The sequence below is a fragment of the Pelodiscus sinensis genome, chromosome 20, assembly GCF_049634645.1.
Source record: "Pelodiscus sinensis isolate JC-2024 chromosome 20, ASM4963464v1, whole genome shotgun sequence".
Lineage (NCBI taxonomy): Eukaryota > Metazoa > Chordata > Testudines > Trionychidae > Pelodiscus > Pelodiscus sinensis.
In genome coordinates this window covers 21698479-21715260 of record NC_134730.1, presented here as the reverse complement: position 1 = coordinate 21715260, position 16782 = coordinate 21698479, and the positions used below count along the sequence as shown (strand labels likewise).

The window sequence follows — 16782 nt, the reverse complement described above, 5'->3', positions numbered from 1 at the left end:
TTGACAAAGTCAGTCACCAGTCCTCCTGTCATACAAGGGGTCTACAGCTTCCATTTTTGAAAATATAACCCACACGATTCGTGCAACTAGTCCCTTCCCAGGGGATAATAAAAGCCAGAACAGAAAGGCAGAGCTTTCTGAGCCCTGTGGGAAGTCGAGCAGCACTGTGCTGCCGTTTCTTCCCCACCAGAGGTGTCATAATGGATCATGGTGCAGAAAATTCTATACGAAGAGACAGGACAGCAAACAAGAAAAAAATAGAGGAGGAAGCAAAAAACTGGATTCCCTTAATATTTTTTGATATGTTGTCATTTTATTACCAGTATGGGGAGACATATGTAAACTCTGCACAGTACACATGAGCTGCTTTTACATTTCAGGGGAAAAAAACATGCTGTAGTAGGAAATTTCTGTAATATTGCGTGGGAAGAAAATGCCATGTTTTGACTCGCGTTGTGTGAATTAACTCATACAGAAAATATTATCTGGGGTGCTAATTATTAGGAATAGAACAGCCCATGCTGTGAATCTGGCTCATGTAGCAAATGTTCTCTAGTAACAGTGCAACATTTGAGGGAAGTCCTTTCAGTATAGATGAAATCATTATGAACAGCATGACTGGGGGAAGGGGGAATGAGTGTGACTCCTGATTACTATGAATTTTCTGCCTTAACTAAGATATTCATGAATGACTGTTTGGGAGCCCAACTCCAACTGCCATATTTCAAGGGTTGACACAGAGTACTTTCTGAAAAATTAGCCCCTTTAAGGTATCCCAGGATGGGCCTGGGCTCCCCAGAAGTAAGGTACCTAAAACCCCCACTATTTTGTTTTATAACTATTGGTCCTTCTACTGTACATTGTGTTACACACCACAAGTAAATGGGGACAATAGAGGGGAATCCCAGCTTTTCAGGATTGGGAATGGCCAATATACCCAGTAACAGGAAATACAGATTAACAGAAGGCACCATCTACACTGGAAAACCTATGCCAGCATAGCCCCCAATGTAGATGCAGTGTGCACTGACAGAGGGTATGTCTACACTACAAAGTTAGTTCGAACTAACGAACGTTAGTTCGAACTAACTCTGATAGGCGCTACACTAGCGCTCCGTTAGTTTGAATTTAAATCGAATTAACGGAGCGCTTAGTTCGTACTAGGTAAACCTCATTTTACGAGGATTAAGCCTAGTTCGAACTAGCTAGTTCGAATTAAGGGGTGTGTAGCCCCTTAATTCGAACTAGTGGGAGGCTAGCCCTCCCCAGGTTTCCCTGGTGGCCACTCTGGCCAACACCAGGGAAACTCTACTGCCCCCCTTCCGGCCCCAGACCCCTTAAAGGGGCACGGTCTGGCTACGGTGCCCGTGCCAGGTGCAAGCCAGCCAGCACCCAGACAGCAGACCCTGCACCTGGCATGGATCGAGCCACCCACCCGATGCCCCCCAACCCACCCCCTCTTCCCGGGACCAGGCTGGCGGCTCCCGGGAGCTTGCCTGGGACCACAAGAGGCGGGCACCCGCCTGGGCTAGTGCGGACATCGTGGACCTCGTCCACGATCACCGCACTAGGCACAGGAAAGTGGCTGGCTTGGGCAGGATAGCTGCCAGCCTGGCCACCCAGGAGCAGGTGTGCAAGAGAATCAAGGGGGTCCAGTGAGACCCCCGACCCTGAGCCCTGAGCTTACAATGGCCGTATTGGGTCAGACCAAAGGTCCATCTAGCCCAGTAGCCTGTCTGCCGACAGCGGCCAACCCTAGGGACCCTGGAGGGGATGGACCGAAGACAGTGACCAAGCCATTTGTCTCGTGCCATCCCTCTCCAGCCTTCCACAAACCTTGGGCAGGGACACCACTTCTACCCCCTGGCTAATACCACTCCATGGACCCAACCTCCATGACTTGATCTCACTTCCCTTTAAACTCTGTTCCAGTTCTAGCCTTCACAGCCTCCTGCAGCAAGGAGTTCCACAGGTTGACTCTGCTTTGTGAAGAAGAACTTTCTGTTACTAGTTTGAAGCCTGCTACCCATTCCTTTCCTTTGGTGTCCTCTAGTCCTTCTTTATGGGAACTAATGAAGAACTTTTCTGTATGCACCCTCTCCACACCACTCATGCTTTTAGAGACCTCTATCCTGTCCCCCCTCCGTCTCCTCTTTTCTAAGCTGAAAAGTCCCAGTCTCTTTAGCCTCTCTTCATATGGGACCTGTTCCCAACCCCTGATCATTTTAGGTGCCCTCCCCTCTCCCAGCCTCTCTCTTCCCCTCTCCCACCTCCTTTTCCCAGTCTCCCCCAGTTTTGTTCAATAAAGACAGATTCCATTTTGGAAGACACGTTATCTTTATTTTGTACATCAAGAAGAGGGGCTAGGGAAGGGTAAGTGGAAGGAGGTGAGGGAGGAATGTGGCACGAGCCCCCGATGGGGAGGACTGGGCTGGCTCTGCGGGCTTCTGAGGGTGGAAGCTCTCCTGCAGCCCCCCAATTGCCCCCTCTCCCCAGATGGCAGCCTGCGGCAAGTGCAGCCGGTCTGATGGCTGAGTGCTGTGAAGTGCCCAGTGTGGGCACTCAGGGCACTCCAAGACAGGACTGCTTTGCAAGCGGGGAACCCTGAGAACTGTCTGTCCGGGGTGGGGGTCGGGATCCTTTAAGCACAGCCCTCGGCTAGCCTGAGACAGCATCTCCACACTCTAAGTCCTCCTCTGATGCCCTGCCGGCACTGCTTCTGGCCATCCTTAAGCCTGGTTCAGGGTCTACTTAATGTGGACGCGCTAGTTCGAATTAGCAAAATGCTAATTCGAACTAGTTTTTAGTTCTAGATGCGTTAGTTCGAATTAGCTTAGTTCGAATTAACGTTGTAGTGTAGACGTACCCAGAAGGAGTCCATGTCAGAACATGGACCTTGAAATGTCACCCAGGTGCGATCACATCATTAGTGCCACACATCGCAGTTAGCAGGGGAGCCAACAGCCTCGTCAGGCCCCCGGGTCAGGAAGGGGGAGCTAGCTATGCACTCCCAAAAGGGGTGGGGTGATGGGTGGAAGGGGCCTGGCTGAGGCAGCGAGCCCTCAATGCCACCCGCTCCGGTGATGATTTAAAGGGCCGGAGGCTAGAGCCCTGCCGCTGCTCCTGCAGCCAGGAGCCCTGGGTCCTTTTGAATCACCAGGTCCCAGAGTAGTGTCCCCCTTTGCCCTCACCCCCCGTCAGCATGCCTGGCAGTTAGTGTACTCACCTCTCTAGATGTATTCTCGCCCTCCACCCTCCCCACACCCATAGGCCCCTCTTTTCTGTGAAACTATTTCTACAGGTTAAACCTCTCTAGTCCAGCACCTTCAGGGCCTGACCGGTGCCGAACAAGAGAATTTGCCAAATTATGGGAGGTCAATATTGTCTAGCAGCATTCCCAGCACTTCCACTGCTTACTGGGCTCTTAGAAGACATTTGGGGTAATTTAGGGTTAAATAACAGCATAGAACAGCCAAGACTGGTGGCTATAAACATACTTTACGGGACCGCCGGAAGCTTGGCCACACCCATAATTAGTGGACATCCAGCTAACTGAAATCATGCTGGAATATGAATGGTTCTGGACCAGAGCGAGCCGGACTAGAGAGGTTCAACCTCTTTCATATTTCCTCCTTCATCTTTTGCTTGTGCAGGCAGCCTTTTTTTCCCTCCTGTTTGAGCTCCATTTGTTTTTCCCTCCTCATTCTTTTCTGTTGTTTGCTAACTGAGGAGTGCCTTGATTTTGACACCTGGCTTGCTGGTGGTATTTAACTTTTTCCATAGTGGTTTAGATACCATGTTGGTGCATGGCCTGAAAATTCCTAACATAAATAAAATAAAATAAAATAGAGAGTGACAGATGATCCTAATTAAATGCAAAATATTCACGGTACGCTATTCTAAATATCTTCCTTTCTAAAACTCAGAGAGCTTTCAGTCCATTAATATTCCACAGCAGACAAAGAGAGATCCTGACATGGCTGGTCACGAAGACAAAAGACTTAATTACCTGAATGTGCGGGGGTCATACATGTTCCAAACCAGAGCCACAGCTCATAAAGCTTCCCACCTGTTATGATATAGTTAATAATCAGCTCATGCATTTTTCAGTGCTTCTGCCTGCAGGATGATGTGGGTTAGTCTCTATAACCTCGCTGGCTGGTGCACTGTCAGAAATGTTTCACATGCAGCGGCATCAAAACAGAGATTATGGTAATCGCTCTAAACTTGCCAGCAGAAAGCTCAAAACATTTAGGAGTAGCAAATGGAAAAGTATATGCAGTCACAATCACTTTGTCTCCATCATATCAGCCATCGGCTCATGACCAGGGTCTAAAAACCTGCCTCCTCATGCAAAGGCTGAGGGGTCACCCTCTGGAAATGTGCCTTGTGCTCTCTGTGCAAGCACTGAGAAGAGGTCTGGGCTGATTACTGTCTGTCATGTTTTTCCTCTTATATAACCCTCAGGTATTGTCCGGGCCTCCAGCGTATTCCCCATCCTAAGCACAATATTGCTGTTGCTGGGAGGACTCTGTGTGGGGGCAGGAAGGATTTACAACAGCAAAAACAACATTATCCTCAGCGCTGGGATTCTGTTTGTTGCAGCAGGTATGTGCTTGCCAGACATGTATTTATTTAGCAGCGGCTCCTTTTGAAATTGGCAATGCAAACACGCAGACGAGGCGCGGCAGATAAACGACCCTGGCGAGACAGCTGCTGGCAGCATGAGCTGTGAGGTGCTGAGATTTCTAAAAGAATGGCGCTAAAGTGCCCAACCCCCATTGGACGGGCCAGTGGAGGAAAGATGGTTCAGTGTTTCGGAGACTTGAAGTTCAAATGCCTGCATTACTGTGGGCTTCCTGTGAGACCAGGGCAGCATTTCACCAAGGGCCGTCAGGGAGTCTCCCGTCACTGACAATTTGTAGGTCAAAACTGGATCCTTTTTTTTTTTTTTTTCTGAAAAGAGCTGCTCTAGGAATCATTTTGGGGCTGGACTCTGGTCTGTGTTATGTGGAAGATCAGACTAGATCACACTGGTCCCGTCTGACCTAGGAATCGAGGAAGACCTCAGGCAAGTCACTTTGGCTTCTGCTCAGAAAGGTTCCTAAGTGCCATGGATTCCAGCGAAAATTATGCACCTGAACACCTCTGAGGAGCTGTGGTTCAGTTTCCCATTTGTAAAATGGAGATACTTCTTCCCTATCTCATTGGGGTGTTGTGAGGCTACATACATTAAAGGTGCTCACATACTACAGGCTAGACTTCTCTCACCAGGCAATGTCCCCAGCCCAGCACCCGTGAGTGCTCCAGGGCTAGAGCACTCACGAGGAAAAGCCAGGATCCCCATACTCAATAACTCCCCCGCCCCTCCCTCCCAGAGCTTCTGGAGCACCGCGTATGGCTCATTTATAGCATTCAAGCTCGGGGGTGGGGGGAGGTACTCGGGGGAGAGGTACTCAGGGGAAGAGGCAGGGCAGCTGTGGAGCTCTGCAGCTTAGGACCTGGAGTGCAATGGCCAGCGACAGTGTCCCATGGTCACAGGGCTTTGCTCCCAGCCCCTGGACATGGGGGTCCGAAGCTGCCCCACCCCAATCCCCACTCCATCAATGTCTATTTAGTCTGCAGAAGAGAAGAGTGAGGGAGGATTTGAGAGCAGCCTTCAACTTCCTGAAGGGAGCTTCCAAAGAGAATGGAGAAAGGCTGTTCACAGCAGAACAAGGAACAGTGGTCTCCAGTTGTGGTGGGAGAGGTCCAGGTTGGATATTAGGAAAAACTATTTCACTAGGAGGGTGGTGAAGCACTGGAATGGGTTACCTAGGGAAGTAGTGGAGTCTCCATCCCTAGAGGTGTTTAAGTCCCTGCTTGACAAAGCCTTGGCTGGGCTGATTTAATTGGGATTGGTCCTGCGTAGAGCAGGGGGCTGGACTTGATGGCCTTCTAAGGTCTCTTCCAGCTCTATGGTTCTATGAATGCCTGCCCATCTGCAGCTGCTGGAGTGGAACCCCACAGCCACTGACCTCCCCTTGTATGGCAAACTCCCTTGCTTAGGGACCAGTCAGGTTCTGAGGGTGCCAGACCAGGGAGATCCAACCTGTGCAGTAATGGGGACCGGGTAAGTACCTTAGCTAGATACCACCTAATTCCCTTGGGCTCTTTTGATGTCCAAGCCAGATGCTTAACCCTCCACGGAGCCCATTTTAAGGTCATATGTCCAAACGACGTTTGCTGCACAGGGAGATGGCAATAGCCGGCCGGGCCTGCAAATTGCAAATACAATTTCTTAAAACTCCTTCAAATGGCACCAAACCAATAGTCTGAGCCTGGAGCTGGCTTCTCAAGGCTCATTGCTTTTCACACACAAGGGCTACATCTACACTGGCATGATTTTCTGGAAATGCTTTTAATGGAAAAGAGCATCTAGATTGGCATGGACACTTTTCCGCAAAAGCACTTTTTGCGGAAAAGCGTTCGTGCCAATCTAGACGCACTTTTGCACAAAAAAGTCCCGATCGCCATTTTAGCCATCGGGGCTTTTTTGCGCAAAACAGTACTGTGCTGTCTACACTGGCCCTCTTGTGCAAATGATTTGCGCAAGAGGGCTTTTGCCCAAACGAGAGCAGCACAGTATTTCCGCAAGAACACTGAGGATCTTACATGAGATCGTCAGTGTTCTTGCGGAAATTCAAGCGGCCACTGTAGACAGCTGGCAAGTTTTTCCGCAAAAGCAGATGATTTTGCGGAAAAACTTGCCAGTCTAGACACAGCCAAGGTTTCTATATGACACATCAGAAAGAAAAGCCAGCTGGTCATATTTCTAATTGGTTGTGTTTAGATGGAGAGCAAGCAGGAGAGGTAGGGAGGGAGGCTTGATCAGCCTAGGGACTTAGGTATCTCCTGTAAGAGCCTCAGTGGTCTGTGACTTAATGAGGATTTTTCCACTGCTTTTAATGAGGCGTCTCTTTGGCTCTTCACTGTGAAGTGGTTTTAAAACGAGAGTTTCCAACTCAGCAGATGGGCTGTCCATATACTAGCTTGCTCTCAAATGATGCGCCCTCTTCCAACATCTGTGCACAGCAGCGTAAAGAAGATCACAGCCGCTCGCTCTAACAATGGGTATGTTAAAATACCTGTCTCGGTGGCAAAACACATACCCAGTCTTAGCAGAGAGAGGGCGAACATGTCTTCAGCAGAGGATGCCATATCAAATGACAGCACAATATTGGTCTCAAAGCATGCCACAGAGCCACAAACAGCATGAATGGGGCTGCCAGCCATGAAAGTAGAGGAGAAATCAGAGTTAAATCCGAATTTCCACTGAAGGCCAGAGTGAAACCATCCCCTGCATGTCCTCTTTGAAATCCAAAACTGAGTGTTGGAAATAGCCCCTCTGTTTGAGGCCAAATTACGGCCACGCTAATATGTGGGAGAGGCTAAGAGCTCCACACTTAGGAAATGAGCCAAACTAAAACGGCATTGGATGCTGATGTCCCTCAACTTGAGGCTGCCTGAAATCTGCAGCTGGACCCAAATTCTGGCCCCTCAGCCCAACTCTACAAACGACTGTGTGAGAAAGAGAGAGAGAGTTAAGAGGTGAAATATCCCTTGCAGCATACACATTACACAAAGAGCATGCTGGGAGCAGCTGTAAATCCCTTGGGGCTGCATTTTATGAACATGCTCGTGGCTTTCCAAGAGCAGTGGGGCTGAATGAACACAGCGTGGGCATGCATGAACGTCCTCTCAGACTGCCAGGCACTTGCAAGCGCTCCCTGGACACTTACTGAACTCCCAGCAGCTCTGACACATGTAAAAGAGCACACAAAGCCTCATCCTCTCCTGCAAAGTGTTTGAGTTCTGGTTTGCCATTTCCCCTGGGGTATGGTGCAAAGGGAGCAGATGGCATGCTGGTCTCTGGGGCCGTGGATTTCCTTCCCACATTTTAAGCTCCTGCTGCACTTCTGTGAAGTGGCATTGTATGATTCAACTGGAATTGTGTCTATCATGCTATAGCACAAAGATCCAACTCCTGCTTGCCTTACAGACTCCAAACTTCTAGGGCACAGCTACACTCCGCAGAAGATCAACGCTGACACGGGCCATCTTCCAGGGGTTGATTTAGCGGGTCTAGTAGAGACCCGCTGAATCGAACTCAGAGGGCACCCCTGTTGGCACCGGTACTCCTGCTCCTCACGAGGGGCAAAGGAAGCCGAGGGTAGTGCTTGCTCCCATCAGTCTCCTGCTGTGTGGACAGCGCAGAAACACAATGCAAGATACATCGACTCCAGCTACGTCATTTACGTAACTGGAGTTGCATATCTTACTTTGACCTTCTGATGTAGTGTCGACCAGGCCCTACAGAAAGCAGGAGATGAGGAGGAGTTAGCTCCCAGACTGTATACCATTCCTTATCAGATGATTAATAGGTAGGGAGCACAGGAGAGGATCCCTTTTCTGTTCTTTTTCCCAGGACATCCCAGGGCATCAGAAACTTCATTTGAGGCAAATCTCATGAGACAAACTAAAGTTCTTGAAGCATTTTGTGAACGTGACAGAGCTAGGTCGTCAGCAAGTAGGATTGAACCTGGGATGTTAGGGGCTAAAATCATGAGCCACTATCACATGAACTAAAAGCCAACTGGCTCTCAGCTAAGGCTGCAAAGCAGACCTCACTCTCTCTTGTCAGTGGCCTGGCTCTGGGTTATAATTTTAACAAGGAAATTCTGGAAAGGCATTTAACCTAAGGCATCTTCCCTTGATGTAGGATTTCATTGCCCTTCAGCTAAGGCCAGTCAGGGCCGGATTAAGGGGAGGCGCTAGCTGGGCAGCTGCCTGGGGTGCCAACCTATGGAGGGTGTCTGATTGAAGTGGTAAGGGGCACCGTGCACCCGGGGGCGGGGCTGCACATGTGCCGTGTGCCCGGGGCCGGGCCGCGCATGCGCTGGGCGCCCACTGCCTGGAGTGCAACTATGGCTCGGTCCGGCACTGAGGCCAGTAACACAAGTGTTTTACATTTAGTTAAATACATTCCAATTGGGCGGCCACGTGGACTGAGAATAAGACACGTCTTTCAGCTAAGGTTTTTCTTTCCCCCAAATTGTCAGTAAATATGGCCTCTGACTTGCTAGGCCATTTTTCACTCTAGAGACATCATAGTCAGTTAACACCTTTGTTGTTACAATTGTTCCTTAAAGCCTCAGATGGGCTACGTCTACACTGGCATGATTTTCCGAAAATGCTTTTAACGGAAAAGTTTTCCGTTAAAAGCATTTTCGGAAAAATCGCGTCTAGATTGGCAGGACGCTTTTCCGCAAAAGCACTTTTTGCGGAAAAGCATCCATGGCCAATCTAGACGCGCTTTTCCACAAAAAAGCCCCGATCGCCATTTTCGCGAATGGGACTTTTTTGCGGAAAACAGTACTATGCTGTCTACACTGGCCCTTTTGCACAAAAGTCTTTCGGAAAAAGACTTTTGCCCAAACAGGAGCAGCATAGTATTTTCGGAAAAGCACTGATGATTTTACATGAGATCGTCAGTGCTTCTCCGGAAATTCAAGAGGCCAGTATAGACAGCTGGCAAGTTCTTCTGCAAAATCAGATGATTTTGCGGAAAAACTTGCCAGTCTAGACACAGCCATTAAGTGTATAGCAGCTAGATGAAAATGCACCCAGGCAGAGAAGAGTTTATTTCGATCAAGGTGAACCGTTATAACCCTGGGCTCAAAATGTATCTTTATTACCACCTCTGAATATTATATGGCCGCTAAACGACATTAGCCAGTTCTGATTTGTCACTGCTCTGTCACCATTAACAAAGCACTATGGACCAGTACTGCTTCACCAAAGTTAGTGGGACTATGCCAGCAACTTATGAGACTGCATGACCCAGTGGACGGGCCATTGACATGGGAGTCTGGAGTCTGGAGGCACCTGGCATTGGCCACTGTTTAAAGACAGGATGCTGGGCTAGAAGAACCTTTGGTTTGACCCAGTATGGCTGTTCTTATGTTTTTATGTTATGTTTCTGGTTCTGCCACTGCCCTGCTGTGTAATCCTGGGTAAATCTCGGTGCCTCATTCCCCTGCCCCTCTGCCCAATCTGCAAAATGCTCTCTCTTTCCCTTTGCGAAGGACTTTGAGATCTGTGTATGAAAAGGCCTAACTATTCCTGAACCGAACTGCATTGAAGTCATCAAGATATTTCCACTAACTGCAAGGAGGGTTGGCGCAGGCCTTCTAAGAGTTATTATAATCTATTCAGTGAGATCACACCTTTGGTTTCCAGGGGATGCTTTTCTGCCCACCCACAGACAAACTTTTTGGTTTGCTTTTACGTTCATGAGGGCTAATATCTTGTTTTACCATAAATAAATAAGACCATGCCTTGTAGCAATTCTAAGTTTTCAGACCTAGAGGGTGATTTGGTTTGAGGGTCTGCCTTCCTACTCATAAAGACAAATTTTTTGTTTCTCTTACCAGGATTGAGTAATATCATTGGGATCATTGTCTATATATCCAGCAATGCCGGTGACCCAAGTGACAAGAGAGATGAGGACAAAAAGAACCATTACAACTATGGCTGGTCTTTTTACTTTGGAGCTTTGTCTTTTATTGTGGCAGAGTCCATAGGAGTACTGGCAGTGAATATTTACATTGAGAAGAATAAAGAGCTGAGATTTAAAACCAAGAGGGAATTCCTTAAGACTTCTTCCTCTTCCCCTTATGCCAGGATGCCAAGCTATAGGTACAGGAGGAGGAGATCCAGATCCAGCTCTCGCTCTACAGAGCCTTCTCCATCCAGGGACATTTCTCCAGTGGGCATGAGGATTGCCAGTTCCATCCCTATGAATGAGATTTCCATGTACACTCTGTCCAGAGAGCCCTTGAAAGTGACCACAGCAGCCAGTTACAATGCAGATCAAGAAGCCAGCTTTCTGCAGGTCCACAACTTTCTTCAGAAAGAATTTAAAGAAGGACTCCACATCAATATGGTTAACAGGAGAACGACGCCTGTTTGAAGGGTTTGCTTTCTCTCGCTCTCTCTTTAAGTGTCAAAATGGAATGGATCCTTCAGAAAAGAGAAGGAAACCATGCAAAATCCTTCTCAAAACAGGACATGCACTGCAGTAGCCATGGAGACCTTGGAATACTGAAATGGCCTAAAGATAGTGCACATTTCCGAGCTGTTTTCAAAGCGATTTGGATTTTGTTTCATTAAAGTTCCCGATGTTTCAAGAAAACCAAAGCTGATCACCTCCCTGCAGTGTTGTAATGTATCCAACATGCCAGGGAAACTGGAAACTCCCAGGGTATTTTGAAGAATGACAGAAGAATTGCAGGGCGATTTTTTTTTAATAAAGTCCCTTCAATAATTATAAATCATGGCCAAGCCCAAAGTCCATCACAAACAGGGCCTATTGCAGCTCTTCAAAATGATGATCCAGTTTCCTTTGACACAGGAAAAAAGGAAGCCAAGGGTCTGTCTCAGAAGCAACTGCCTCCTCGAGAAAATAAAATCTAGAAGGCAAAACTATTTGCAGTCAGTGTGTGCTACTGAACTGTTGCATACCAATGGACTGCATGTTGCAGCATTCTACAGTGGGCAAGGTGCCGCCACTGTTAGGTCCTTGTGCAATAGAACCAAGGAGTTGATGGAGGGAATGCAGATGAAGGAGTGAGAACGGGTGTGGATACATTCAACAATATTGAAATGGTGCAGAATTAAAGCAGAAACTGCTCAAACTGCCTAGTGCCCGATCCTACAAGGTGCTGAGTGTGTCCTGCATGGACAGGGTGCAGTGCACCTCTCAGGATCAGTCTCCTATACATGAGGTGTTGCAGGAACAGGAAACAAAGCTGGGCCAATGGGAACCAATACTTGTGAAATTGAAGATTCTACCAGGAGGTTGCATGTTACTATTTTTTCTCGCCACTTCCCAAGCACAACGTGAATGCTATGTGTGTAAGAAAAGAGGAAGCTAATCTATTGATCCAGTGTGCTATTCAGAGAGATGGACATTTCTGCAAAATATGGACATCCACGTCATATGATGAATGACTATTTTAAAAGATAGATCAAAATTATTTGCAGTTTGCTAGATATTTATTAAACTTTTTATTATGAAGACGCACCCCAGGCTGCAAGTTGCAGTCCTTTTTATGGTGAAACTGTGGTTCGAGGTAATGTAATTTATTCTGGACTTATGAAATTCACTTAGTACAGAGAGGCCCACATAGGATCCTTTACGTAACTTGAGAGGAGGGGGAAGTTTTGGTTTGTTATTTGCTTCTTTATTATTTCTAAAAAAGGGCTGAAATATTTTCTCTTTTAAATTCCTATATCATGTTTACATTAGCCATTGTGATGTTCTCCTTGGGAAAGGAACGTCTCTTCTGCGACGCTGCTGTGTATTTGTTCCCTTTGCAGCCAGCAGATTGAGTAGTACCTGTGAGTGTCTAGAGGGAAGGACTGGACACAGTAGACACTGTGGAACTGAAGTTCATTGAATGTTCCCTGCAAGGCACGATTTATCCTACAGCAATTTCCAGGTTTAGACAGGAGTGTCCTGATCAGGTAGACAGATGAGTGCAGCGGGATGTTCTCGCACAGTTTAGGCTCCAGCAAAGCTCCCTTTCATGAAGACAAAGCAGTAACGATACTTGCTTCTGATTCTGGGGAATCTGAGAAAAGCATCAAAGACTTTTAGTCTGGGATTTTTGTAAGAGGGTAAGGGCTTGATTAAAAGGTAAATGAACTCAATGGGAGACCTTCTATTGACTGCCATGGGCTATGAGCCATGCCTCATGGGAGCCCCTTTGAAGGGACCAGCACTGGGTCTGATCTATATTGCAGACCTATTGCAGTATAACTATGTTGTTCGAGGATGTGAAAAATGCACACCCCTCAGCAGCATGTTTTCTCCACTTCCCTGAGAGACAGAGGCCTGCTGACCAGGCGGAAGGGAGAGATGGGGGGAAGGGGCCAATTTCCCCAGGTACCAGCAATTCACTCTACTGTGGCAGTGGCAGCTGGAGTTCCCAGGCCTTTTAAATCGCCACTGGAGTGCCACACCACAGGCTCCGGGTGGCTCCGAGGGCTGGTGACAGCACATTCCAGGCAGGGCTCTGGGCTGGCTGCCCCGGCCCCGCCCCTTCTACCTAAAGCCCTGCCCCTTCTGGGAGCATGGAGCAGGACCTCCCACACTTCGCCCAGGGAGCTCTCTCCGAGCAGCACAGAGCATCTTCATTAAAGCGCTGCATCTGGACCAATGCAGCTGTTTAAATGTAGACTTGCCCTAGAGCTTGTGTACCTGGAAAACTATAGTGAACGCCAGATGTGTAACAACATCACAAGAGTGCAACAGTTAAACTGAATAGAAAATAAAATATTTTTTTTAAAGGACAACAAAACCCATAAACAGTTTAGGCCTTGTTGCATCATCACAAAAGCAGTTTTAAATTCTAATTTTAAAAAAAAATTCTCTCCTTGTCATCTTTAAATCCCATTTAGACTTCAATTGAGCATTTAAACACATGCTTAATTTTGCAAGTAATCCAATTAAAGTAGATGAGCGTATTGATCCCTCTTTAAGAGCTTAAGTAATTCTAAACCTCTGTTAGGATCCTTGTTCAAGTCCTCTGTACTAGGGTGAATTTCACCCTGACAACTCAATAGAACACAGGGAATTCGAAGGACATCCACATGGGTGCTTGATTCTATGTCAAGGCATTAAGGGAAAAGATACTAATAGCTTTTTTAATTTTTCAAATGATTTAAAGAGGAGGGAAAATTCTTATCTAATTTCCAATATAGAAGTTTTTGAGGACGAGGGATGGTTGAGTGTTACGCCGAGGAAGAAGTATATTCCTACATTTATTAAACATCTTGAAGAGAATTTTTTACATAAATCTTTATGCTTTCAAACAATAAATTTCCTACCTTTTTGAGATTTCTTAATAATTAAAATCATTTTATTAGATATGATAGAGGTAGAAAATCACATTAAAGAAAACATTCTGTCTCAATGTGTCATACTAAGTGCTTATTAATTTACCCCTTTTATAGTCAATGTATTTCCAAGTGCAATTCCCCAGAATTGCTTCCTATTGTGTTAATAAAGTAAGAGTTAGAAATTAGTCCACATTTGTGCTTGCTGTAGTTTAAAAACCCATTCCTTTTCAAATCAAGAGTTAGAGGTAGGTTGTCTTTTGACACTCGTGGCCATTAAAAAGAAGGCTGACAGTGAGAAGTGTGGTTCAGGTTGTTGTTTTTTTTTAAAAAATCACCTTCTTCCAGTGACTGAAAACAAAAACTGATTCAGGTTGACATAAGAGCCTTTTTTCTAAAGTGTGAGTCAATCGTGTGGAACCATACATGTATATTTGTACAGTACAGCTACACTGTGTCCACAGGACCTCTCTGCTTCAGGGGACACTTCTTAGCAACACAACTGTCCTAGCTTTTGTTTTTATACACATCACTATCTGTTAGAACCTGAGCTGTTTTGCCAATTTGTGGCATTATTTAGATCTCCATTTTCTGAGCACAGGGGAACTGTATTCTGGGTATGTAATCCTGGAGTTTTTTCGGTGACAGTCTGCAACCCATATCGACATTGAGTAGAGTTGTTTGGAAAATGGAATTCCAACAGGGGGGAACCATGGTGCGTCATGGTAGTCTGGCAAGGGAGCAAATCTCATATGGGAGAACAGGAGCATAAAAAACCTGGGACTCCAACACCCATGAGTTACTAGGATGTATTGGGCCGATATAGAGCTTTTATTTCAGGTTGATATTAATGTTTCTCTTTGGATCATTTAATTTAGATTTTCCTGTGAAAAACGTTGATTAAGGGTTTGGAACTGCTTCCATATAAGGAGAGGATGAAAAGACTGGAACTGTTCAGTTTAGAAAAGAAATGATTGCATGTGGCAGTGATACAATACATGTCTATAGAATCATTAGTGTTGTGCAGAAAGTGAATAATGAAGTATTATTTACCCCTTCACATGACAAGAAACAGAGGTCACACAATGAAATTAATAAGCCACAGGTTTAAAATAAACATAAGGAGAAACAATGAGGAATCCTGTGGCACCATAAAGACTAACAGATTTATTTGAGCATAAGATTTCATGGGCAAAGACCCACTTCTGATGAAGTCTTTGCCCACGAAAGTTTAAACCCAAATAAATCCATTAGGCCATGTCTCCACGTCCTGAAGATCAATTTTCTGGCATTTGATTTAGTAGGCCTAGTGAAGACCCACTAAATCAAATGCTGAGGGTGGTTCCAGTTGGTGCCAGTACTCCCTGCAATCACAAGGAGTAAGGGAAGCTGACAGGATCTCTAAGTATGCTATTTAGATGCTACCCCAGTAGTATTAATAATAATTATCAGGTTTTTTAAATAATTCTATCCAGAAAACATAACATTCAGTATTAATAGACCAAAAATACCCCATTGGTACCAGGTTTTATTCTCTAAAAAACAAAGCTTTGTGGCATTGTTCAACCGTCACTTCCTGTTTCTCATTCCAAACAGACGAGGATGAAGATAACAGTCACTTCACATGCTCACTGTTCATTTTTAGCAATAGAACATTTTTGTATTTCTCTTTCTGTATAGGTCACATATCCACAAGGGCTAACCCACAATGTCCCTTGAGGTTATTGTTCTGTCTACAGTCCTAAAAGTATTGTTTCCAATGTGCATCAGTCCTGCCCATATCATCACAAATATGTATACTGTACTTACTGTTATTTTTAAATAAAATGTGGGTTTTCTGGCAAAATGGGTATGTATATTTAATCTTATCAGTATCCCTTTAAGTAGAAAGACTCTAACCCAGGAGATCATTTCACAGGCTAGTGACATAGCCCCTTATCTCAGAATAAATTCCATGCCCACACACATAGTTTCTAACTAAGTAGCTGGGTAACATTTGGAAAAGCCATCTAATTTCCGGAAGCTTTTCCAACCCAACCCCAACCCTCGTGAGGTTTGTCCAGGAGTCCTTATGAATACTGCAGTGCATATCTCTACTAATAAAAGAAAACTCTGACCAATAAAACTTTCAATGAGGCATCCGCATCAGCTGCCCTGTGGACATGTGACATGCAGCCAACTTTATGGAAGTATTTGCTAATTTTATGTGCCTCTATTTTTGGATTCTCAAGATGGGACCTGATTTTCAGAGGTGTTAAGGACCCACCAACTGACAAAAGAGTCAACTTAGAGATTCATGATCAATTCCCCTCCCCACCATGGTCTAATGTGAACTCTTTTCTGTGCATTCTCCTTTCCACACTCTTGTAAGTTTTCCTCTGAAGAAACAAAATACAGGACTATGTAGCACTTCCTCTGAAGAAAGGCCCTCTTGACTATTTGCATTTCAAAGCTCTAGAAATTTGCTATGGTCATGATTATAAAATCCCCAGCTGTGAAAAATGCACTGAATAAAGGTCATGATTTCAGCAGCTCTGCTATTCATCCTAAAATATTTGGAACCATTCAGGGATCACAGACAATATTTTTTCTTCAAATGGTGCTTTTAACTTCACCTTTACACTGCCTAAGCCTCTACATCCTCTAAAGCTAAAGTGTGTGTGTATATATATGATCAGTGGACATGTCTGGAGGTAGGCAAACAAAGCATTCATCTTTTCAAATGCCTCCATTCCCATGAGGTAAGCCAGTCAAACTCATTCTGGCTACGTCTACACTGCAACACTATTTCGGGATACCAGAGTATCCCGAAATAGCTATCCCCCATCTTCACCGCGA

The 16782-nt window shown here is 45.8% G+C and overlaps 1 protein-coding gene and 1 long non-coding RNA gene across 6 annotated transcripts in view; one reads left to right on the top strand and one right to left on the bottom strand.

Moving 5' to 3' along the window:
* Positions 1-11676, top strand: part of CACNG4 (calcium voltage-gated channel auxiliary subunit gamma 4) — a 61865-nt gene extending 50189 nt beyond the window's left edge. Inside the window, exons 3-4 of one of the 2 annotated variants that reach the window (XM_075903946.1) lie at positions 4468-4608; positions 10476-11676. In XM_075903946.1, coding sequence (XP_075760061.1) covers positions 4468-4608; positions 10476-11014 — 680 coding nt within the window. In that variant the 3' untranslated portion in view covers positions 11015-11676. The remainder of the gene's footprint in view (positions 1-4467; positions 4609-10475) is intronic. The other variant, XM_075903947.1, reaches the window with a different exon arrangement.
* Positions 1-16782, bottom strand: part of LOC142819127 (uncharacterized) — a 98178-nt gene that overhangs the window by 22604 nt on the left and 58792 nt on the right. The gene's annotated exons all lie outside the window — the stretch shown is intronic.